The following is a 26,887-nucleotide window of genomic DNA, read 5'->3' as shown; positions in this document are numbered from 1 at the left end:
AGCTTGACTGAATGCATTAGCCAAAACAAGGTTCCAGAAATTGATGGAATACAAATTAAAATGTTTGAACAAGCTGACAAAACACTGGAGCATTCACCTGTCTGTACCAGAAGATTTTCAAGACAGCTACTTGGCCAAATGACAGGAAGAGATCCATCTCTGTGCCCATTCCAAAGAAAGGTGAATTATAGAACATTATCACGATGTCATATGCAAATAAAATTTTGTTGAAGATCATCCAACAAGGTTGAAGCAGTACACTGACAGAGAACTGCTGTAAATTCAGGTCGGATTCAGAAAGGACATGGAACAACAGCCATCACTGCTGCTGTCAGATGGATCTTGGCTCAAAGCAGAGAACACCAGAAGGATTGCTTGTGTTTCATCGACTCTGCCACCATAATCCACTATGATATATAACCCTGAGAAACGTGGGAATTTCAAAACACTTCATTGTGCTCACTTACTGCATGGCTGAAAATCAATAATGGTATGAATCAGAGTTATATCCTCTCACCATACTTAGTCAACCTGTATGCTGATCAAACTATCAGAGAAGCTGGATGATATCAAGAAAATCGGAGCATCAGGATTAGAGGAAGGCTTGTTAACAACCTGTGGTATATACAGATTGACACAACATTGCTTGCTATAAATCAGGAGACTTGAAGCATTTGCTGCAAGGATTGTAGCCTTCAGTATGGATTAACATGTAAGGAAGACCAAAATCTTCACAACTGAGCCAATCATGATAAATGGAGAAAAGGTTACTGTTTCCAAGGATTTTGTCTTGCTTGGATCTACAATCAGTGCTCAAAGAAGCAACAGTCAAGAGGTCAAAAGACATACTGCATTAGGTAAATCTGCTGCACGACCTCTTGAGAGTATTAAAGAGTAAGGATGTTACTTTGAGGACTAAGGTGTACCTCACCCAAGGTATACACCCAGGGTATTCTCAGTTGCATCATATGCATGTAAAAGTTGGATATGGAGTAAGGAAAACCACAGAAGAATAGATGCATTTGAATTGTGGTGCGGGGGAAGAATTATTGAAAGTACCATGGACTGCTAAAAGGGAAAACGGATTTGTACTGAAAGAAATAAGGCCAGAGTGCTCCTTAGAGGAAAGGATGGCAAGACTTCGTCTTCCCTACTTTGGACATATTATCAGGAGAGACCAGGCCCTGGGAAAAGACATGTTTGGTAAAGTGGAAGAGCAGTGAAAAAGAAGATCCTCAAGAAGATGGTTTGACACTAGGGATGCACCAATGCGCTCTGCCATGGGAACAATTGTCAGGATGGCACACAAAGAGTTACTATTGGTTAGGGCCAACTCAACGTCACCTAACAACAACAACAAATCCCCTGTGACCATAGTCCAGGTATGGGAATAGCCTTGTTATCAAACAGCAAGGAAAACAGAGGGACAGCCGAAAAGAGGAAGGACCTTGATAAGATGGACTGGCGCAGTGGCGGCATCAATGGGCTCAAGGATAGGAACAATTGTGAGGACAGCACAGGACTGAGCAGTGTCTTCCCTATGTTACACATAGGGTCGCTATGAGTCCTCACTGACTCAGCGGCACCTAACAACATCAGACAAAGAAGAGTGTAGAGTAGGTTTTGGCAGATGTAGTTGGATTAAAATGTAAAACCTTTTCATTTGATCTCCCTTTTGACCCACTTTAAAGTTGTTTCACTTTGTATTATTGTCTGCTTTCTTTTCCACTTAAGTTTTTCTCTGGTTTATTTTGTCACTGTCCTTGTTTTGTTTTACATGACTTCCTATATATGAAATCCAGGGGAGGTAAATCAATACACTGTAACTGGATTACCAATTACCTAAGGGCATGGCAAGAGATGTTGGGGAAAGTGGGAAACTAAGGAGTATGCGAAAGAATAAAATGTCCTGAAACTGATTGTGGTGATCTTGCACAACTCTTCTTAATATGAACCATTAAATTGTGTGATATGTGAAGTATATGCCAATAAACCTATTTTTTGATGTTTTAAAAAGACCATGATCTGATTCACCTGAAAACATAAATAAAAATAATTGTGTTGCAAAGAAAAAAGGTTGAAGCCCACACAGCAGCTCTGTGGGGAAAGACATAGCAATCTACTCCAGTAACGGAAGCAGCCCAGGAAAACTCAAGGCCGTTCTAGTCTGTCAGATTAAAAATGAATAAGCTCACTGGCATGGAGTCACTGCCAACTCATAGCAACTCTATAGGACAGGGTAGAACTGCCTCTGAGGGTTTCCAAGGCTGTAACTGTTGACAGGAGGGAGGTCAGCCCAAGGTGTAACCACGTCACCGGGGTTTCTGTTCCAGAAGTTGGCTTTCAGCCAGCAGCCAGTCAACAATGACAGTTATATCCAGTCCCACTTAACGGCCGTCTCGTATCCCTCAGTGATGGCTGCAGAAACCAAAGCTTTGACAAGTAGTTCTTGTCATTCTACTAGATGGATCCAAACCCATTTCATCTCCATCCCACTTCAGTTATGCCTCCATTGGTCAACCAGCTTTAATTGTAAAAATTTCTCTTTGTAAATGCTTAAGACTTTAGTAAATGTTACATATGATTACCTTATATAATACTTTATTTTCATCTGTTTCACTTATTACTATATCTAATAAACATAGAGTCGTTCAATCAAGCGGACATTTACAAAGCAATGACTGCTACTAGTTTGGGAGGAACAAAATCTAATAGCAACACTTGACAATTCTGTACATATCCATTAGCTTGAGTTCTAAAATTTATCAAGTGCTAAACATTACATACTCAACTTAACCTCCTAAAATGTATCATCCCCCTTCCCAAATATGCAGGGATTTTTTTTTCCTCCAAGATCTACTGGGGCAAAAAAAAAATCTACTTCTTAGCTTGCAATATGTTCTTGTTAGGTGTACTTGAACCTGTTCTGACACACAGAGACCCCATGTATAACACGATCACCTAGCACCCTGTCCTGTGACGTCTTCCCAGTTGTAATGTTTGAGCCCATTGTTACTGGCACTGTGTCAATCCATCTTATTAAGGGTCTTCCTTCTTATTTGTTGATGCTCTATTTTATCAAACATGATGTCCTTCTCCAGGGACTAGTCCCTCCTGATAGCAATATCCAAAGTACATGAGACAAAGTCTCATCATCCTCAATTCTGAGGAACTTCTTCCAAGACAGATTTGGTTTTTCCTTTGGTAGTCTGTGGTACAATGAATATTCTTCATCAACACTGTAAGTCAAATGCATCATTCTTCTGAGCCATTCTTTGTTCATTATCCAGCTTTCGCATGCATTATGAGGTGACTGAAAATACTAAGCCTTAGTTTGGCACTCAGTTATCTTCTTTGCCGTCTAATACTCTAAGGTCTTTTGCAGTAGGTTTGTCCAATGTAGTATCTCATTTATTTCATGTGTGTTTTCTCCATTTACCATGATGTTACCTACAGTGGTGAGGATTTCTGTTTTCTTTGCATTGAGGTGCAATCCATACTAAAGGCTGTAGTTTTGACCTTTATCAGTGACCCTTCACGTCTTCTTATACATATATAGAAATAAACATAAACCAATTAATGCAGGCAATCCAGGTTACTGATAACTGACTTATGGACCACTTCTATCTCACCTTTAATGCAAAAATTTCTGGTCTGTTCCTATCAAAGAGGGAGACAGGAACAGACCAGAAATTTTTTTAATCATTTTATTGGGGGCTCATACAGCTCTTATCACAATCCATACATACATCCATTGTGTCAAGCACATTTGTACATGTTGCCATTATCATTTTCAAAACATTTTCTTTCTACTTGAGCCCTTGATATCAGCTCTTTATTTTACCCCTCCCCTACTCTCCCTGCCCTTCATCAAATTTTGATAATTTATCATCCCCACCTCCCATGTCTTACACTGATCACTATCTCCTTTCAGCCACTTTTCTGTTGTCCAGGCCCCTAGGAAGGGATAATATGTACATCACTGTCATCCGCTCCCCCTATCTCCCCCCACCTTTCCCTTCCCCTCCTGGTATCTCTATTCTCATGATTGATATGGTAGTTACATAATCTGGTGTCAATTTGAGGATTAAGGGTGTAGGGGTGGAGTCTAGCTATCAATCAGGATATAGCCAATGAGGCCTCTAGGTGGGCATGGCCTTCTCCTGAGGATTCTGGGAACTCTTGTATTACCTCCTTGGGGACAGGAGTGTCTCTCTCTCTCTCTCTCTCTCTCTCTCTCTCTCTCTCTCTCTCTCTCTCTCTCTCTGTCTCTCTCTTTCTCTCTCTCAGCTCACTCCCCTGGAGACTACTGACAAGGCTCACTCCCTGAGAGAAGCTCTTCTGACAAGCCACATGGCACTACAATGATAGACCCCGAGCCCTGGGAACTGGAGGAGCCATGTGGAGACCCCTGCCATTGCTGAGATGCTTCTATGCCCACTGGATCCACAAGACTTTGCATCAACTGGCCTGTGATCTTCCTGCATTCGGCATTATTGCATGTGTTTTTTGAATCTGAAGAGGAATTTATAGATCAGTATTAGACATATGGGCTAATATCGGACTTATGGCTTGATCTGGACTGGGCTAGGATGTTTTCTCAATATTCAATTATTCTTGTATATAAAGCTCTTTCCTATACACATATGAGTGTCTCTGAATTTGTTTCTCTAGTCTACCCGGACTAACACAATTAGACCTAAGGGGTTTATCTGTCCTAGATCCTCTGTGTTGCAGCTCTTATATGCAGCAGTGTACATGCTCTGGTTTCCTCAGCTTTGTAAGGTAGAATTAAGGTCATGATAGTTGGGGGGGGGGGGCGGAGGAAGCATTAAAGAACTAGAGGAAAGTTGAGTATTTCATAGGTGCTACATAATGTGCTCTTACTGACTCGTCTCTTCCTTGTGACCCTTCTGTAAGGGGATGTCCAATTGTCTATAGATGGACTTTGGGTCTCCTTTCCATACCCCCTCATTTACATTAATAAGATTTTTTTTCTGGGTCTTAGATCTCTGATACCTGATCCCATCGATACCTAGTGATCACACAGGCTGTTGTACTTTTTCCATGTAGGCTTTGTTGCTTCTCAGCTAGTTGGCCACTTGTTTATCTTCAAGTCTTTAAGACGTCATATGCTGCATCTTTTGATAGCTGGGCACCATCAGCTTTCTTCACTACATTTGCTTATGCACCCATTTTATCTTCAGAGATCGTGTTGGGAAGGTGAGCATCACAGAAGGCCGGATTACTAGAACAAAGTGTTCTTGTATTGAGGGAGTACTTGAGCCGAGGCCCAATGTCCATCTGCTACCTGAAGACTTAACATGTAAATATAAGAACATAGATCTATTGCCCTATCATTATATACAAACATATTTACCTATGCACATACCTGTATAAGCCCTCTATAAATGTCCTTTGCCTCCTAGTTCTGTCCTCTATTTCCATTTACTTTCCTCCTGTTACACTATCCTGTTTGACCTTCATTCGGTTTCAATAATTCCTCTTGGTTACATTGCCCTGATTAAGCCCCACCAGGCAGTCTACGTCCTTCTCTCCATCGATTTTAGTTGTTCCCTTGTCCCTGGGTTGGTTGACACCCCCCTTCCTTTCTCCCGCCTCCCCCTCTCCAGTGGCTGCCCAGAATCATCAGCCCATTGTTTTCTCCTCCAAATTGTTTATCCCACTTAACTAGATAAGACATGCAAAGACAATAATAAGAGCGAAAACAATACAAAGTCAAACAAAACAACAATGGAAGACAAAACCAAACAAAAATAAAGAACAGAAAAAAAAGTAACAACAAAAGGAGAAGCCTATAAATAGTTCCAGGTCTGTTTGTTGACCTTTAGGAGTGTTTTCCAGTCGTGTCTGATGGGGTTCCATGCTCTGGTCCTAAAGGCTATTTTTTGTATACCCAGGGGGCTTCATTGCTTTGCTCCCGTTGCTGTTCCGTTGTGTGCCCTTAGTGTTTCTACCCAGTGTGATGGGGTCATACTGGGCACAATTCCCATACTGCGTCTCCAGTGTTGTCCCTCCTCATGTGAGGGACATCATGTCTCGTGGTGGGGTCAGTCCTATGGTCCTCTCTGTGCACTGGCAGCTCTGAGCAGGAATACTGTCCTTGGGGGTTGGTGGGCCAGGATGTGTTCTACTCTCTCTCCCCTAGTGCAGTTGGCTGCCATCTTTGGGTGGGGCACTGCCACCATGGAGCAGGGAGCCACCATCTCTGAAGCCCTGCTTTAATGCTGTGTAAATCTGCACTCATTTTGAAACAAGCCCTACTCACAACCAATTCTTCACTGCGATCACCGTCATTTGCTTCGTGTGCAGTGTTTACACCTCTTATGTATGATGGAGCTTTGGGTCGAGTCTGACTCACGAAGAGCCTTACACTAAAGTAAGACTAAGTAAGAACCGTTTGTACCTGGTCCAACCAACCTGCAAATTCTTAAAGACATGGTTAGGAATGGATCTCAATTGTAACCTGGGCATGCCTGTAACTCTACAAACTAAAAGAAACACTAACGAAAGATAAATCTGTAAATATAAACATAACTCTTTATATATAGTTGGCAAATATCCAACATAAAATATTAGAGCAGAAAGAATCACAGGGTCTCAAAGGAGTCAGTTCTGGGATGTGTTCACCCCACAGTGAACACACCAACACCACATCATTTTGTTGGGGATAAACAAGCTGGTTCATCTGTGTGAAGCACGGGTACACAGAGGAGTGACGTTCCTCCTCAGGACTGACTACACTTCCCAGAGCTTATGCTCAGTGGGACAGTGTTTGCTAATCACTTAGATTCCAAGACGGAATGAAACTGCCTGTCCTTCTCTGAGGTTTGTTCCTAGCCTGTTAGCCCAGGTTACGGGGCACTAAACACTATGCTCTGTGTGCTTCCTCTTAAGCACTAGGAGAAACTGTCTAGAATGCCTTTCTCAATACTCCTAGAAAAGTTTCAGTTCATTTAAAATCTGGAAATTTTGCTAGCACTTCTTTTGATTCTTAAAACTTATTCTTGTCAAACTATCTCATTAATTTTTTTCTTGGGTGTCAATTCTTTTTGATTTCAACCAAAGCTATTCAATAGACTGAAGTTCCATGTTACTGGGGCTGAAAGGGGGGTGGGGGTGGTATGGAAAGGATAAAACCATCAGTGTTTGTTTGGATCCAAGTTCGCTCACAGCCTAGGCTTTTTTCTGGATGTAAGAATTTTTTTAAAGATTCACCATTTTTTAGCCCGGTTTTACATAAGAAAGTTATTTCAGTGCATGATACAAAAAGTTAATGGGCGTAAAGCAAAATCGCAACACATTAAAATGACTTCAAGACAGAATGTCAAAATATTTGTGAAAGTATTTTGTTCTGTAACATTTGCACCAAAATATTCATGAGATGAACAAAGTAAAGCATCTACAATATTACAAAAGTCAATTCTGACACACAGCAATGATAGACAGTAGAACTGTCCGCATCAGGTTCCCAGCGGCTGGAAACTTTTACAGCAGCAGACTTCCGCATCTTTTTCCATCTGAGTGGCTAGTAATTCCAACTGTCAACCTTTTGGTTAGCAGCTAAGCATTTCAGCCACTGTAACCCCAGGGCTCTTTCAACAACTCTACTAGCAATAAAAATTCATGTTAAAGAATAAGGTGATGCAAAATGGTCATGTAAGAGGAAACTTCCTAAATATCTTAGAATACAATGAGAGAACTTCTGTTAAGATGGTAACACAGAACTAAAGCATCAATCCTCCCTCTATGAGCACAAGAAATGGAACGAGACATGCAGTTGCCATCAGGTTGATTTGACACCTGGTGACTTCACATATCAGATCTGAACCATGCTCCACAGGGTTTCCAGAGGCTGGTTTTCTACTACTAGATCGCTAAGACTTTCTTCTGAGATGCCTAGTCTAGGCAGACTTTTGCTTCGCAGCCGTGGCCCTTACCCATTTGCCCCATGCAACCCTCCAAGAACTCTAAGAAAGTAAGCAATGGATGGCAACCTGGAGCCATGACCTATAACTAGATACTGCTAATGTCCCTGGTAACTGCAGCCAGAGAGCTGCAGAAGCACCTCGGAGGACCCACGGCTCCCCTGTGCATTAAGGAAGATTCCAACCTCCATCACTGAAGCAAATAAACTGTCCGTGGCAGACAGTTCGAGTGTATTTCTAACTGGTCAGGACAGCCTGAGAGACTGTAATCTGGGCTTCAAAATGTTAGTGGAAAAGATCATTAAAAGCTCACTTTAATTTTCTCATGAACTTTTTAAGCCCTCATAAGTTTGCAATGAGCATTGTAGTGATTTAAGGCATAATAAATGAATAAATACAGGAAAGATAGATTCATGGCTACACTATGATTCTTCCAATAATATTTGGAAATAAATGTTATTTCTCCCCCTAAGACATTAACAACAAAATAGCATTAGTCCTTCCTTCACAATAACTACTTTAAATGCAAATGGTTTGAGTTTTCCTAATAGAAGGTAAAGATTGGCAGAGTGAACTAAAAAACATATTAAGAAACACATCTTAAGGCCAAGGACACAAACAGATTGAAATTAAAAGACAGAAAAAGGTATTCCAGACAAAGATTCGCAGAAACTCAAAGTAAGGTCACTTGTGAGGTCCGAATCTACTCAATAACAGGGGGTGTGACTTTGATAGACCAATCAAACCTAGCAGACAACATATAGAACATTCCATCCAACAAAAGCACAATAGACATTCCTCCAATGTACTGGAGTGTATAAGCCATATACAAAGCATGAAACAATAAATATCTTAAAACTGAAATCATACAAGTATCTTCCCTGATTAAAACAGAACGAAACTACAAATCTCATAAAATGGAAAATACACAATATGTAGAAATTAAATGACACAATACAAAAAAAAGGATCAAGAGACAAATCAGAAAACACTCAATACAGTATGAAAATTAAAGCAAACCATACCAAAATCTATGGAACACACCAAAGGCAATGCTAAATGGAAATTCTAGCAATAAACACCTACATTTTTTTAAGTCCTTAAATCATAGCATAGTAACTTGAAGATCTTGAAAAAGAAGAGCAAACCAAAGCCAAAGCTACCAGTAGGGAAAAAAGATAAAGATCAGAGCAGGGATAAATGAAACCAAAAATTAGCAAACAACAGAATCAATGAAACAATTGTGTTTTGAAAAACTTGGTAAAAACAATAAGCCTTGAGCTAAACTGACACACACAAAAAACAGAGAATATGCAAAGATCTAAAATTAGAAATGAAAGGAAGACAATAAAACTGACCCGCCCCAAAGAAAAAGTATTATAAAGTATAGCATGAGCAATTACTAAATTTTTCATACGTAGCAGGACCATGTAAGTAACACAAGCATATAAACACATGCATATTACATAAGAAACTAACGTGCAAGGGGTTGTGTGGCTGATGAAAACCATAGGACACGAATTTTTCTACATGAAACTACAGTACAATTTAACACATTCACTAACTGAGAGGAAATGGACAAATTCCTAGAAACACGTAAACTTTCTACATTGACAAAAAGAAACGAAAGCTCTCAAATGACTCAGAAGAAGCAGAGAAATTGCATCAGTAACCATAAACTTTCCCCTCCCCCCCAAAAAACGAATCCTACCCAGATGGTTTCACTAGAGAATTCTACCAAACGTTTACACAAATACCAAAAAAAATGAATCCTTCTTGAGTCACTTACTCACTGTCATCAAGTGGATTCTGATTCAGAATGACCTTAAACTTTTCCACAAATAGAAGAGGAGGGTACACTTCCTAACTGGTTCTATGAAGCTACTAGTGTTACGGTGATACAAAAGCCAGACAAAGATAGCACACAAAAAAATCATAATCCAATATTCCTTTTGAATATAGATACAAAAGTCCTCAACAAAACAGTAGTAAAATAAATAGCAAAGAGCGCTTTTTAAAAAGTTATACACCATGATCGTGTAACTATTATCTCAGGTATGCAAGGATGGTTCAATTTTGGAAAATCAATCCAGATAATATACTATACTAACAAAGCAAAGGAAAGAATCAGATTTATAGCTTAGTGCATAAAAAGTATTTGACAAAAATCCAGCAGATTTGCATAATAAAAACATTCAATCATGTAAGGATAAAAAGCAAATTGCTCAATAAGCTAAAGACCATTTATAAAAACTCAATTCCTAGCATCATTTTCAAAGGAAAAATGCTGAGAACTTTCCCCTTAAAATGATACGATCGCTGAGGACAAACGGGTGCACAAGCAAATGTGGCGAAGAAAGCTGATGGTGCCCGGCTATCAAAAGAGATAGTATCTGGGGTCTTAAAGGCTTGAAGGTAAACAAGCGGCCATCTAGCTCAGAAGCAACAAAGCCCACATGGAAGAAGCACACCAGCCTGTGCGATCACGAGGTGTCGAACGGATCAGGTATCAGGCATCATCAGAACAAAAAACCTTACCATAGTGCTGAGTGGAGACCCAAAGCCCATTTGTCAGCCACTGGAGATCCCCTTGCAGAGGGGTCTAGGGGAGGAGATGAGTCAGTCAGGGTACGACACAGCACCGATGAAGAATACAGCTTTCCTCCAGTTCCTAAATGCTTCTTCCCCGCAACTATCATGGTCTGTATTCTACCTTGCAAATCTGGATAGAGCAGAGTATGTACACTGGTGCAGATAGGAGCTGGAGGCACAGGGAATCCAGAGCGGATGATACCTTTAGGACCAGGGGTGTGAGTGGCGATACTGGGAGGGTAGAGAGTGAGTGGATTGGAAAGAGGGAACCAATTATAAGGATCTACATGTGACCTCCTCCCTGGGGGGCGGACAACAGAAAAGGGGGGGAAGGGAGACGTCGGACAGGGCATGATATGACAAAATAATAATTTATAAATTATCAAGGACTCTTGAGGGAGGGGGGAACGGGGAGGGAGGGGAAGAAAAAAGGACCTGATGCAAAGGGTTTAAGTTGAGAGCAAATGCTTTGAAAATGATGAGGGCAAAGAATGTATAGATGTGATTTACACAATTGATGTATGTATGGATTGTGATAAGAGTTGTATGAGTCCTTAATAAAATGTTTTTAAAAATGAATAAGACATGATGCCCTCTCTCACCATTTTATTAAATATTTACTGGAAATATTAGCCAGAACCCACACGAAAAGAGAAGAAAAGTAGCCCTTTTCAGTGATGGCAAGATCTTGTATATTAAAAAAATTTATTTTAATTTAATTCACAGGAAAAATACTAAAGCTAGTAAATTACTTTTCCAACGAAACGGGCTACAAGGTCAACGTACAAAAACTAGTTGACTAAACAATTGGTTCCACACATCAGTAATGAACATTCTGGAAAATGATACATTACTGAGAAGAAAAAAAACAAAACAAAAAACTCCGTGCCATCAGGTCAATGACGACTCAAAGCAACCTTATAGGACAGGGTAGAACGGTCCCTGTAAGTTTTTCTGAGGCTGTAGCTCTTTACTCAAGTTGTTGTTGTTGTTGGATGCTGTATCTAGTTGGTTCCGACCCAAGAGATCTTATATACAACAGAACAAAACACTGCTCATTTCTGCTCCAAACTCACAATTGTTCCTATGCTTCAAGCCATTGTTACAGCAACTGTGTCCATGCACCTCATCCTTCTCTGGCCCTCTACTTTATCAAGCACGATGTCCTTCTCCAGGGACAGGTCTCTCAGGAAATGTCCAAAGTAGCTAAGATTCATCTCGCCATCCTTGCCTCTATGGAGCACCCTGGCCTTACTTCTTCCAACACAAGCTGGTTTGTCCTTTTGACCATCCCATGGTACTTTCAATCTTCTTCCCCAACACCCAAATGTATCCATTCATCCATCTTCAATCTCCTTTATACAACGTGCAACTTTCACATGCATTATGAGGAATATGAAAATACCATGGCTTGAACCTTAGTCCTCAAAAAACATCCTTGCTTTTCAATACTCTAAGGAGGTCTTGGGCAGATTTACCTAATTCAACTCATATTTTGATCTCTTGACTGCTGCTTCCATCCATGATCTAAGCAAGACAAAATTCTTGACAACTTCAAACTTTTCTCCATTTATCATGGTGCCACCTATTGGTCCGCTTTTGAGGATTTGGGTCTTCTTTTACATTAAATCGCAGTCCACACTGAGAGCCGCAAGCTTTCATCTTCATTAGCAAGTGCTTTAAGTCCTCCTCACTTTCAGCAAGTATGGTTGTGCTATCTGCATATGTCAGGTTGTTAATAAGTCTTCCTCCAATCCTGATGCCACACTCTTCTTCATATAAGCCAGCTGATGACTTGCTCGGCATACAGACTGAACAAGTATGGTGAAAGCATACAACCCTAACATACAGCTTTTGATTTTAAACGATGCAGGATTCCCTAGTTCTGTTCCCACAAAGGCCTCTTGATCCATGTGCAAGTTCTGCACGAGCACAATAAAGTGTTCTAGAGTGCCCATTCTTCTCAAGGGTTTCCATAGTTTGTTATAATCCACAAAGTCAAATGCCTTGGCATAGTCGATAAAACACAAGTAAACATATTTTGGTATTCTGTACTTTCAGCCAAGACCCATCTGATGTCAGCAATGTTCCAGGTTCTCTTCTAAATCCAGCCAGAACCTCCATGTCAATGTACTGCTGCAACTGCTGTTGGATGATCTTCAAGAAAATTTACTTGCACGTGATATGGATATTGTACTATACATAGATGTGGATTTAGGCAGCCCTCACAGCACTGTGGTTTAAGTGTTGGGCTGCTATACTAGTAGCTCAAACCCACCAGCACTTCCCCAGCATTCAAATACACCCAAATGAATGTTAAAAGTAAGGCTGTCTGCTCTTATAAAGATTATAGTGAATCGAAACTCTAAATAGGGTTGCTACAAGCTGGGATCAACCCTGTAGCAGTTTTCGTTTGGGGGTGTGTCACAATGCAAAAATGAAAAGACCTAAAATAGTCAACATCCACTATCAAAACAGAAACCTTCTGCCAATGTCTAAGAAGTAATAAAACATTTACTTTGTCTGAGAAATTAGGTACATTAAAAGAGGGAAGAGATATCTGAGTAACCTCAAGTACTCTCAAAAAAATCAGAAATTGTTAAAATAGCTACAAACCACACCAACACCATCACTGCCCCATTAATTCCTACTGATTGTAAGCAGTTACTCAACAACTTACAAACTACATGAAAACTGATCAGAGGTGAAGGCAGCACTAGAGAGGTGTGTGTACTAGAAGCCCCTGAATTGTTCACGTTGAGCAGAGTTGGTTCATTTTATGTTACCTGATGCTAACTTAATAAAAAATGATTTAAAAACTGACTTGAAGTAGAAGTAACAAAAGTCAAATCATAAGCAAGCAATCCTCTGATTTTTAAGTGACAAAATTGTACTGTTGTAATTTTACTGCATTTTTTTTACCCTGGGGTACATAAGGTACTCCTGTTCTCTATTAGCTCTAACTGTGAAAGAATTACAGTCAAGCACGATTAGGACTTAAACTAACCACATTATCATTAAATAAAACAATTCAATACATGTTTCTTTAAGAAGCCCTGGAGGCACAGTAGCTGGAGCGATGGGCTGTTAACTAAAAGGTAAGAGGTTCGAATCATCAGCCATTTAATCTTTAAAGATTTCAGCCTGGGAAACCCGCCACCCCAGTCCTACTCTGTCTTACAGGATCACTTCGTGTCGGTCAACTGGACAGCAGCAGTTTGGTGGTTTTTTATTTTTGTGGTGATTTTGAGGCCAGATTTGTTTTAATGGAGCCAAGAGGAAAGAGAATATTATTTTTACATCCCAGTGCACCATTTAGGTGAATAGAACAAGGACTATGGCTTCCCATGAATCTCTGTCCAGAAACTTTTCTTTAGCTTAACTACTTTAAATGTAATCAGCTCAAAACAGATCATCTTAAACCAAAGAGAAAAGGGGGAAGGGGGAGAGAATGCCAGAAGTAAAAATCTAACCCACACTCCTTAAGAGAAAAGCAAATGTGACACAGTATCTACTGATGATGTAAACCCAAATGCTGATGTCAGATGTGGCATGTGTGTCATGGTCCCTGAAACCTGAGAGCTGAGTGAGAGTCTCACTAGAACTATAGTCCTAGGGCGGCAAGAGGAGAAGCGAGAGCACAGCACAAAGGTCTTCCAGTCAATGAGAACAGTGGAGAAAAAACGACAAAGGAGAAAGAGTTCTAAGAGCCATCTCTAAATAGCAAAACTGCAAAAGCCAAAACTCTGGGACCCTTGTACATGACTCAGCATCACATAGGACTCCCTTATCCTTCTCTGAGTAGCTCAGACACCAACGTGGGATCTGTTTTCTGTCCAAAAAAGACCATGACAAGAAGCAAGTTTGATACAGGAGAGTCCTAACCTGTGAAACACTCTCATAGATTCATTCCTTAGGAACAACATAACCAAAGACTGCTTCTAGATTCCTGAAGACTATCTAATCAAACTGAGGATTTACATAAGCAAATCTTGATTTTCCTCCTTTAAAACCAAACTTCAGCAAAGAACTTAATCACGAGTGTGGACCTCTACTGTCTCATGATAACGTGGACAATACAAACTAATGGAAAAAAGAAACAACCTGCCCTCCACCCGCTGCACAACACACTCCCCTTTGTCACACAGACGATCAGACCCAAGGGCACCATGCCATCTCTCACTTCTCCGCCATTAAACCAAATGCAATCTGCCAAAGTGCTAACAAGGCAGCGAGTCTTCACTAAACAAGTTCAAACAGAGCAGTAATTAACCTTTTAATTTAAGTATGTTACTGTTGTACATCATTTCTATTGGTATGGTAATCCCATTAAAAATGTATAAATCACATCCATATATAAGTTTACATTGCCACAAAAGTTTAGTTAGAATTCTTCAATGGATTTTTCTTGCTCTATGTGTATTTTTGAAAATACATCACCACGCTAAATTACTGCACAGAGGTCCTTCAAGAGAAAATGAAAGTAAACGATAATGGGTCTCTTTCTATGAACTTTTTGAAATCGCTGCTTATGTACTTCACACATATTATCAGTCACACTTACTTTTCACGTACGAAATATCAATGTATATTGCATCCAAAGAACTTTGCCTAGCAAGGTAATTTATAGTACCAAATTAGCTAGATCTATAGATATGGCTTTGTCCTTACAACTAAATGAACTTACATTGTCTCCAGTTGTATTTTTCATTGAGTTTATATGTTCAGAAAGTAGATAACAACCTAGTAAGCTTAGAAATAACAACACCCTGTTTATCGCTGCTGACAACAATATCTAGGGACATAAGTAGCATGTGACAGTGACTGAAATCACACCAGCTCCTTCACCCAAAGCAGTCCAAACATAATTTAAAGAGGATCAAACCGAAGGGTCCCCATAAGTGTAAAGGCAGTCTCTCTGCACAGCAGGTTGGGAGGGATGTGTGCTTTTAGCATTGCAATGGTCACAGAGTTCGTGCCATACCTGTGCTCCGTAGATATATTTATCCAACATCTTGCCTCCTATTGTCTGTCCTCCTATATCCCAAACTTGAAGAGTAACGTTCAGGTTTCCTAGAATATAAAAAATGAGTATCAAAGGAAGGACATAGAAAAAGACAACATGAGGTGATAGTGTAACCGCGGAGTAGAACCTGATGTGCCTTGAAAGGAAGCAGGGTCAGGTGATTGAATTGCAAAATTAGTTGCATGAGAACTCATAGTGGGAATCCAGGGCAACCCTCTACTCCAAGTCCACGGAACCACATTCACAATCATCCTCAAAAAAGAGAGAAAGAAACTTTTTAAAGAACAAACAACGCAAATTTAAAAAAAAAAAAAAAAAACACTTAAACCTTAAAAAAATGCACCTACATCGTTAAAAGGCACTATTATGTAGTAAACCACATAGATAGTGAAGTAAGACATAGAATCTGATGCGATGTAGTACCGATGAAGTATACAGCTTTCCCCCATATCCTGGATGCTTCTCCCCCCAACTACCATGATCTGAATTCTACCTTGCAAGACTGGATAGAGCAGAGGTTGTACACTGGAGCATATAGGAGCTGGAGGCACAGGGAATCCAGGGTGGATGATACCTTCAGGACCAGGGGTGTGAGGGGCGATACTGGGAGAGTAGAGGGTGAGTGGGTTGGAAAGGGGGAACCAATTACAAGGATCTACATATGACCTCCTCCCTGGGAGAGGGACAGCAGAGAAGGGGGTGAAGGGAGACTCCGATTAGGGAAAGATATGACAAAATAACAATCTATAAATTAACAAGGGCTCATGAGGGAGGGAGGAGTGGGGAGGGAGGGAAAAAAAAAGAGGACCTGATGCAAAGGGCTTAAGTGGAGAGCAAATGCTCTGAAAATGATTAGGGCAAAGAATGTACAGATGTGCTTTATACAATTGATGTATGTATATGTATGGATTGTAATAAGAGTTGTATAGCCCCTAATAAAATGTTTTTTTTAAAAAAGACATAGATTCAAAACTTGGGAGATATTAACCAACCCAGCTTCTAAATTCTGTTGGTTCTATAGCTACAGAAAATGCACTTTCATTCAATTGAAAGAATTTTATTTGAACATCAGCTTTTATTGGTAATGGCAAACACAATTTAAAAACTACCTGTTTGCAAATTTAAGCTACAAAACACAAACACATTTGACAGCCCCCTGGAAAAATGATGTCAGACAAATAGCCAGCAGATCACTGCATGTGCTGCACTCAAATCTGTTCAGAGCACTTCACCTGGAAGAAATCCTCAACACGTACCTGAGTGCCTTCATGAAACCGTGTAACTGAGCTACTCCACACAGCCTTACAGAAGCATTCTACAATACTAACAGACAATCTCTAAAAGGCACTTCAGCATTGAGATGTTACAAAAACGTACAAGATAAGCTGGTCTCTTTTCTCAAAGCAACCTCTGACTGAATTCCAAACGGCAAGGACTATGTCACCTATACTTTTTTTTGTTCAACATTTCAAACTATCCTTCTCTTAAAAGTGTATCAATTTTATCTCCAGTAAGTTCGTTTCAAAGTTTTTCATGCACTAAAAAAAAAATCTTTTTTATAATGTAGTGATGTAAAACACTAAAATCAGAGAAAGTTATTCAGTTGGCAACTAACTGAAAATAAAATATCACACGGGTTTAGCCAGTGGAGTTTTTGCCTGACCCCTGCCTTGTGCTGGGTTTGCATTACAATCTTTCCATTATTTGGCCGGAGGTCCGTTCCATCTGCCAGCATGTAGAGGATTTACATGAGGGACTTCCATTAGCGTTAATGAGAGCAATTGAAGCTCCCCCCACCTCCGGCGTCATTCCCAAATGCACACACTGTCAACATTCGCAGAGTTATGACCACAGTGTGTTTAAAACCCTATAAATACGACAAGCGGAATGTCTGTCACAGGCTAAGATCTGTCCAACAACTTTATAAACCCAATGTCTCCAAGATCTGAATTTTTCAAGATTCATCCTTATAAGAAAGACTCCCTCGGATTCATTAAACAGGTCAGAAAAGACTACTCATTACTAAATCCTGCTGGGGCTGAGTTGATTCCAACTCACGGCTAGAGGAAGAGATTCTGATGGCCATGGGTAAACAGTTTACTTACAAAACTATCCCCATCAACTTGCAAAATTCTTTACAATACTCATTTGCTTGCCTTCTTCCAATAACATTTCACAATATTAACTTTTATAGTCTACGTAGTATTTTATACAGCACTTAACAATCAGTAAAAAACAATCAGTTTCACTGATTGCTTAGGCTCACATCAAGAACTCTGAATGGAAGATTGACTGATGGTCTACTCTGTAAAATTACACCTAAGTCAAAATCAAAAAAGATGACAACAGGAAACATGGCCTTTTTTTAAATGTTCCCAAATTCTGACCACAACACTTTATGATCATAAACTTTCCAATCAATCATCTCCAGCCTGAAAAGTTTATATCCATGTATGTTGGTGGGTGGATGGGAGGGGGGTGCTTTTAAAACCCATGCCTTTCCAAATAAACCTTGTCTTTCAATGTTATTATTGTTGTTGTTTTATTTTTCTTTACATGCTACTGGCTGAGAGAGGAAAAATAGCTATGTATTGCTGACAATCCCACCGTCATCAAATCAACTCTGACTTACAGTGACCCAATAAAGGATTTCTGAGGTTGAATCTTTATGGGGTAAGACAGCCTCATTTGCTCTCAACCAGCACCTGAGAACTAGTGGGTTTGAACGGCCGACCTTGCAGTTAGCAGCCCACATGCTTGTACTGCTGCGAGCTTACTAATATACTATACTGGGCACCAAAAAAAAAAAAAGCTGTTTCACTAACTACAGCTTTAACAAGTTATTTTAATGTCATAGTTATTTCATGTGTCTAGCAACATAATATGAATTTCCACCTTTGAATGTTGGTTTATCAACAAATAAAATGGGGCTTCCCTGTTGGGGGAACAAAACACGGAACGATGTCGTTCAAATCCATCTTCATTTTGGTTGTTGCAAGCATACACATGGTCAGTCTACCGACCTGTTTTCAAAATGGCACACCGACAGCTTTGTGAGCATATTCATCGAATCAATATCACAGCAGTAAGCAATCAAGTATCCACCTAGTCTACATGTCCAATTGTAAGGGAAGTATCTAACCCCCACTGCATAAGGCTACCAAACTCTCCTGCTCCTCTATAAGAAAACACACTATAACTGGGGAGAAAATAAAATAAACGAGGTGACAAAATACAGGTACGTTGTTTTGGGTCTGAATCAAAGCCACCGAGAGGATCCGACAGTGACCTTGTAAAAGTACACTTGACGCCTCGGTTAACCTTACTTAAAGTGCTGCATAGTCATGATGGAACTAAAAACACAAGTCTGCCCACTTCTTGTACTGAAGATTTAAAAATCATTCTCACAGTAGAAGGCTGTTTACTGGACTGTACCCACAAGCTTCCTGAGAGTATTTTGACTAAGGCTCTTAAGCAGCTCTATCAGCAGAATCTCTGACTAACAGATACACTATTTTAAGCAGTAAAATCTGCACAGTGGTTGCATCCAGACTATACAGCATACCGGATCATGAAATACACTGAAATGGATGAGTTTTTGCAAAGTAATGGCCTTGAAAGCATGCGTGAAGAGAATGCGACTAGATAGACAGAAGGGATTACCAACCCAGCTCTCCTAGTGGGCAGCAGACTGCCTAGAACACTGACAGACCATCTTCCGACTACAAGAAGGCTCCCACATTCAACACGTACAATGAACTAATATTAGGGTTCAATGACATCAAAGGCATGCTATGAGTCTACTAACCTATTCACTCATTCCTTAATCTATCCATTTTAAGCATATAAAATTAACATGTATTAAAACCATGAAATTTCTACTACAGTTTTTAGTCTACTAAGTAGCATAAAATCACTATCTTAAAAAAAATCCTTTCTGCATCTCTGGCCACCAAAATAAAAGCTTAATCAGGAAAATGAAAATATACATTCATTAAGTATATCTACCTCCTATTGTCACTTCATAATCTAATGGCTTTCTTACTCAAAAATTGTAAATCTAGTGCTACAAATTTAGATTCTGAAAATATCAAACTTTTCTACAAAATAAAAATCAAACCAAACTCACTGCTATGAGTTTGCCATGCTGACTCATAAACAAAATGTAAAAACTGCAGGAATACACCACCAATCAGAAATCAACATAAAATTTAATATATAACATATATGAGGGGGCTTCAAAAAATTCATGAAAAAAGCATTAAAATAAATAGAATTTTATAACCAAGTTTTTGAAGCCCCATCCTATAAAATGTCCCCCAAAAAATATTTGCTCCTTATGTAGACATTTACCAAAAAATCAGAAAGATTAAACATTAAGGGACAGAAAGTTGGTACTTTGGGTAATTCAGAATCATACAAAACAGCTAATAACTAAAACTATATTTAGAGTATATATACAACATATATAATTGGCATTTCCCCATCCTATGAAACCCCCCACAAAACTGAAAAATAAATTTCAGTGTTCATATTATAGATTTTGTGTATGTCTGCTGCTACTACGTGCTACAGGTTGACATTCTGAATGTAGCATTAGCTTGTCAGTAATGGTAAGGATAATTTTTTTAAATGAGATTTTCAGCTTTGAATACATTAAAATGCAAGTGAAATAAAATACACACGTGTTTCTCATTAAACCACTTGCTAAACAATAAGTTAAGTCATGGAAAAATCAGAATTATTTTCTAAATCGAAACTTTCTAACCTATTTTTCATTGGTAGCAGAATAAAATCTATCCAAATATTATACTAATGAGATGCACAGAATCCCTGCAATTACCAAGAGGCTTCATTAGCTGCTTAAAAACTTTCATGGGAGCTGTCTGATAAATGAGGTGTTTGAGAGACTAACATATTTCAATAATATTCGAATTTATGAAACTCCTTCCCACAATATCACTCACGTTCCAATGGATGAATGTGACATCACACTTGCAACTGTTTTATTCAAATGTGTTTCCTCTGAGACCAGTGAGAGGAGGGATGGACTGGCTTATAGAGTCAATGAAGATAAACGGCTTTTAATAAAAACCCGTACACGTTTAACTTAACCAGTGAGAGTGAATGGACAGAGTATTTAAAGCCCCAATTGTTCTGAAACTAACTTAAAACAGAAGCCACTCTTTTTTGTTGTTATTATTTCCCTGTATTTCCCACAAAATGTGCTGCAACTGGCATCTAAATAGTTTCTTTGCATGGTGAACTGAAACATCTTGAATGCTCAAACTGTATTTTTATGAGTGCCTGGGGACCCTAAATTTTAGTGGTCTATTAAATGCCAGCAATTTCATGCTGCCTTGCATAAAACAGCATTCACATATTAGAGCACAGAAGTTCCACAGCTACATTATACTTCTGTTCCAAGTTTCAAACAAAAACTCGGGCAGAGTCTAATCAAAATAATATTTTAAAAAATAATCCTTCCCAATCTTTTCACATTTAGTTAATACATTATCTGCTGACAAATGGACACTGTTGGATTTCTTTTCAATGTTTTAGAATTTTAAAAGCAACTATAGTTTATCGCTGGAAAATGTATAGTAGACCAAAAAGAGGGGGGGGTTGCTATATAAGTTCTTTTTTTTTTTTCCTCACACCCGCAGTCAGTATGCCTCCAGGGTAGCTGCTGATGAACGTTCGCTTCCCCAAACTAGATTTATTGATTGTTTGTATTTCCATACAGCCACAAACTCTCTTACACAATTCAGCCTTGTGTCTCTTATTGTAAGATTTGCACAATCTTCTGTGTTAAAATTTTTAGTCTCTTACCTGGCAAGGTTATCCTTCTCAAAAAGAAATCCAGTCCTATAGTTTGTTTGTACTCTTTCGCAAATGTCTCTTGAGCAAAGTACGTAACTAAAGAAGTCTAAAAAAATTGAAGCACAGAATATCAGAATTAATTTATCTGTTTTAGAAAATGTGAACACAAAAACGCTACTAAATTTCATTTAAGAAGCTTAACACATATATAGCCATTAACCCAAGAAGCAATGGGAAGCAGTTCTAAACAGTTACACAGCAAGGGAGAGCAGAACCGACCAGGTAAATCACACAGGGCAATCGTGATGGGGGGGCGGTGGGGGGAAAGAGGGAGTCAATGCTAACCCTGATTGTCAAGCTCATTCTCCTGACTGTGAAATAAAAGTTAAGATTTATTAGTAGGAAAAACTAAAAGAACGTGGTTCAAGATATAGAACTGTGTATATATCCATATATTATCAGTTCAGAAACAATCCCAAAAGAATTCTAAATTTCACGTCCAAGGCTAAGTATCAAATGTAGCCAGCGCTCCTGCAAATAAGAACAATCAGTAAATAGAGCCTGCCTACTGAACGCCTATCTTTTCCCCACCAGGGAAGTTATCTTTCAAATGTCTAGTTTTTGTCCCTATTAAAGATACTAAATAAAAATCAGTCTGTAGGATGGCTGATAATATACTCTTGGTACTCTTATGATTAGTGTGAAGCAGATAAGATAGTGTAAGTGGCTTCCAGGTCAAGAATCAGAGTTACAAAATCACAAGGGCATTATAACCAGAGAAGCTAGGCACCAACTTTCCAAAATGAAAATTCAAGAGTTCTTAGGGAGGGAAAAAGCCCTAGTGCTTTCTGTAAGAGGGGCACTTCCAAACCAAGCAGAATCAACATCCACACTAGCTGACACAACAGTTCAGGGAGGTCTCTGAGCAATTTCAATGTACTATTAGCATTAATAAACTTCCCAAGAAAAGAAAAAGCAGTCTTACAAAGCATTTATGTTCATCAAGAGAGGTTTGTCAAAGAGCTAAGGGAAAGTAGCCCTCAAAAAAAAAAAAGGTAAAATGAGATGTCAGCTCTTAAAATAATGAAAAGATAAAGCTGTCAAGATCACGTATTATAGTTCATTAGGATGTAATTACAGCAATGCGAAAAGAACCTGGACCATAATTACAATTCCTTCAAAGAAGACTTAAAATTCCTTTTAACTTAAGAACCAGAATTTTTACACAAATAGTCATTTGGGCACCCTAACTCCAAATTTTTACCTACAGAAATATTCAGTATTTAAAGTTAATTTCTAGAATAGTTTGGCCAAATATTTATTGATCATTACTATCTGAAAAGTGTTCTGTTAACATTATCAACGAATCGCATGGCACCAGAGGGAAAACAGATTTGACTTCCTCAGTGCTTACAGCAACAATATCAAAACTGAAAGACCAGGATAAAAAAAGGTAAGCATTCCTTTTTTAAGTCTTTTCAATTTTGGGTAACCTTAAGAGTGCCACGGAACTGGTTTAAGAGAGCACAAAATCGGTTCTAGAGAAAACTATCCCGTTCACATCACAGCTAGTACAGAATGTTTACTATGTGGGTGGCTGAATTGCTTTTAGTAGTCAGAGTGACTCTCGAGGCACAGGTAACATCATCATACAGTCATTTCTAAGGTAATTTTTCACTTTCATTTAAGATTCTCAACTTGGTGCTTTTCCACTAATTCAGAATAAAATCTAAAGTGTTGGGAACTTTGGAAAATCACGCCTTCGCACTTTTGAGGCAGATATAAAGCAAGCACTTTCCACTGAAATAAAATATCAAAGGAATAGCCCACCAGCAACAGGGGATTAAGGGGGTTCTTACCGCAGCATCTCCTGACCTGTTGCCGGGGGCACCTTTCTCTCCAGATAACTGGACTTGCCATCTCTCACAATCAGCACTTTCTCTCTACACGTGCCCTAGTTAAATAATCACACAACGTGAACAAGCCTCCATCATATCTAGAATATTTTATCTGAGTCTCATTTTTGTTTGAAGAAAAATGTGCTAACAATTGTTAGTCATGCACGTACTTACACACACAAAAAAGACCCCATCAAGGCAGGGTTTTTAATCATATAAAAAATCGTATCAATATGCAATAAAATCAATAAGTATGAATCAGAACAGGACAAAACAGAAACGCTCTGTTTCTAGGGAGGAGGAGTTAAATATTCCTTGGGGAAACTACTATTGGCCATGGCCGTTCTCCACTGCTTGTCAGTACAGATTGAAAAGTGCCCACCATTAGAATGAGCAAGAAAACAATGCTAGCAAAAATGGCCAGAAATTAAGTCAGAATACAGACAAGGGTGAAGAGGACCAGGGGGGGAGGGGGGCCGGGAATGGGAAGGCTAGTAGCTACCAATAATCGAAGAGCTGAGTGGGACTTGGGGAGTTGAACTACAACAGGCATAAAAAGGCAGGCTCCAGTCACTTCTATCAGGGTATTTCTGGTAGAAAAAACTACTATGGTGTTCAAAAGGATTATTTGATCAAAACGATGAAGATTAAGCCAGGGCAGCAGAATACCACCACTATTATATGCACAAGGATAGTCCAAGGATGTGGAACTATTTAAATGAAGCTCTCTTCTACACTGGACAGAATTTCAAGGACGTCTTAAAATACACTTAGACTAAACAACACGGGAGAACTATGCACGATCAAGTTAAATGAAAAACTCTATATAAAATTTGGAACGAATTTCAACTAACCCCAGTATACCAGGACCCCTGCTATTGGCAATTTGATTTGGGCTCCCAGCGACCCTACAGCTAGCACAGACCTGCCAGGCAGGGTTTCCCGACTACATAGTCTTTATGGAAGCAGATCCCTCTCCCTCTCCCTCAGAGCGACTTGAGGATTCAAACCACCAGACTTTCAATTAACAGCCAGGGCTTTTAACCACCACACCCTCAAGGCTCCTATTACCTCTAGAATGGCAGAGAAATGAGGGGAAACAAAGAAGCCAGAGGCATGATGGAGTGTAGGACGGTGAGCTCTCCAGTTTCTATATAAGTGCATCTGTAATTTTTACACGTGTTATTATAATGTCAAGCAGGAAATAAACTCCTATGGATACGATTTAGGAAATGTTTTAGGCGGCCTTCAAATGGAAATCTACGTTCTCAGAAAAATTATCAAAATATAAATTCTTTTTTTTCTCCCAGTAAAGTGTTAGGCATGATACTGAATGGTTTATAACAATCCGTCCATACAAAGGAGGTCTTGGAGTGTCCAAAAACCCATCTACTGTCACATAACAAATAATGATCCCAAATTCTCTTCCCGGGCCCGGGCCCCCTCCCCCCCTGCCCGCCCCACGCTATCACACATACTCCCCGCCCCCAAAGATGAAAGGTAACCAGAGCCCAAGGAGTTGCTTTCCCGGGCAATAAAAATCACTTACAATGTATCCAGCTAGGCAGGAAACCATTAACCGAATACCCGAAAAATCAGACTGACACCTGTCCCATCGGGCCTAAAAATCTCCCATCTCAGTGCGCTGCCAGCTGCCAAGGGTGTCACTCCAGAAATCTGGGTCCAAACCACAGCTGTAACGCCGAAAGCGGGAAGCTGCAAGCAATTCGCACCCCGCATTGGAACCCTGGAAGGGGGGCACACTTTGGCAAGACTCCATGAAATCGACAGAAAGAGCAGGTGTGACAGCACCTTGAGGAAGGTCTTAGCTCCCTTTTGGGGGGTGGGCACAGAGCCCTTTGAGAGCCAATGGCTGCCCCGAGCAAGTACCAGGCAAGGTCACTTCCAGCTCCCCAGACCCCGGGTTAAGAACCCCTGCCCAGGAGGTCACGTCTGGCTGGCTGGAGAGCACTGCTTGCTTCCTTCTAGACACCCTCCATCTGGCCAGCAGCTTCACCAGAAAATAGCTGGTGAATAAATGCGTGCGCTGTCAGAAGCTGAGTGGAGACCCTGAGACCAGCCGCTAACGTTTACGGGAGGGGGGTGTCACCGCACGCCCTGGAAGTACCCCCAAATCCATGCTGCGGAGGGGGCACAGGAGGTTAGGTGACCCTCACCCCCCGGAAGGAAGCCGGGGTCAAATGCGTTGGCAGATCCTTGCCAGTTCTGGAAAGCTGCCCTGTGAGACAAGGCTGGCCCAGCCTTGGGAAGGTGAAGCAGGTTTTTGGATCCAGGCGGCAAGTTGCGAAGTGACTTTTTCCTTTTTTATTTATTTTTCGGCGGGAGGGGGGGTACTTTGGGGGATATGGGTTCACAGCCCTAGTCCGCCTCCGCCGGGCACCCGCTTCGGGTCCCGCTCCCGGGCACCGCCGGGTGGGCTCGGGCCTAAAGCTCTGGGCTCGGGGTACGAGGCGACACCCGGCGGCGGGCGGAAGCCGAGAGGCGCCGGGCCACACCGGGGCTCCTGCTGGCCCAGCACGGCGGGCCGGGGCGAGGACTGACCTTCCCGGAGGTGCCGTCCCCCAACACGACGATTTTCAGTTGCCGGTCCAGGCTCTCCTCCTCAGAGTCCGACATGATGTCGCGGGAAGCAGGCCCGCCCCCCTGCCCGAGAAGGAGGGGAGCGCGGCGGCAACGGGCCTCCGGGGGCGGGGGCGAAGAGAAAAGTCGGCCCTGGAGGCAGGACCCCCCGCCCCGGGGATACCCGCGGCGGTTGGTGGGATGCGGGACGAGTCACTCGCCGGGCGCCATCTTGCCCGCCTCTCGGCCTCCCCGCCCCCTGCGCGCTACGTCGGTCCGTGCCCCTGTCTTCAGGCCAACCCGCGCCGACCGAGGACCTTCCGGGCGAGCTGCACCACTCGCCGCACAGCCGCAGGGGGTGCCTCCCAGCAGCCGAGTCGAAACGCGTCGCTCCCTCGCACAAACGATTGGAAAGCGGAAAAGCTACAGTTCCCAGTAAAAAACAGGCGGAAATATGATAATGGAGTATCTCGCGTGGCTTATCTGAAAGTCCTGTGCTTCCTGCCCTGCTGGAGACTGTCCCTCCGACGAATGGCTCAGTCCAGAGGTGGAGGGGCGGGGAGACGCCTGGACGGCGTGCTGCGGTTGCCATGGATGCAGGCCGGGGGCGGGGCGGCGCTGGGGCGGGGCCTGTCTCTGGGCACCCAGGACGCCTGTTGCCTAGCAGAGCGGACCGCGCACCGGTTTGCGCTCCGAAGTCTCACCGCCAAGGGGGCCGAGCCCGAGCCGCGGCCACGGCGGAAAGAGCCAGTCCTGGTGTGGGGCGCCGCGGGACAAAGAAGCTGCAGTAGCCGCCACGAGTGCAATGAAGGCTATGCGAGCTTTGAACCTGGCGTAGTCTCTGCTTTCGCGCTCGCAAACCCTTGTCTGCCTGCCTGGCTGGTCCACGGAGAATCCGATGATGCCATTAATTAGGCATGCCTGCCTCGCAGCACTGGATCTTGGCCAGAGATGTCCGGGAATCCAACGTGGAGTCCGCGCGATTTTTCACAACCACACGTTATTTGCCTTCTTCACGT

General features: G+C 41.2%; 1 protein-coding gene across 3 annotated transcripts in view; it reads right to left on the bottom strand.

Moving 5' to 3' along the window:
- Positions 1-26,141, bottom strand: part of RAB28 (RAB28, member RAS oncogene family) — an 82,655-nt gene extending 56,514 nt beyond the window's left edge. Inside the window, exons 1-3 of one of the 3 annotated variants that reach the window (XM_075544526.1) lie at positions 25,851-26,141; positions 21,400-21,496; positions 15,526-15,614 (exon numbers count right to left, since the gene is read on the bottom strand). In XM_075544526.1, the coding sequence (XP_075400641.1) occupies positions 15,526-15,614; positions 21,400-21,496; positions 25,851-25,925 (261 nt within the window). In that variant the 5' untranslated portion in view covers positions 25,926-26,141. The remainder of the gene's footprint in view (positions 1-15,525; positions 15,615-21,399; positions 21,497-25,850) is intronic. The other 2 variants (XM_075544527.1, XM_075544525.1) reach the window with 2 other exon arrangements.
- Between the last annotated feature and the right edge of the window lie 746 nt (positions 26,142-26,887).

This window comes from Tenrec ecaudatus, chromosome 3 (assembly GCF_050624435.1).
Source record: "Tenrec ecaudatus isolate mTenEca1 chromosome 3, mTenEca1.hap1, whole genome shotgun sequence".
NCBI classification, from domain to species: domain Eukaryota; kingdom Metazoa; phylum Chordata; class Mammalia; order Afrosoricida; family Tenrecidae; genus Tenrec; species Tenrec ecaudatus.
The sequence above is the reverse complement of the archived record's forward strand: the minus strand, read 5'-3'. Positions and strand labels throughout refer to the sequence as shown.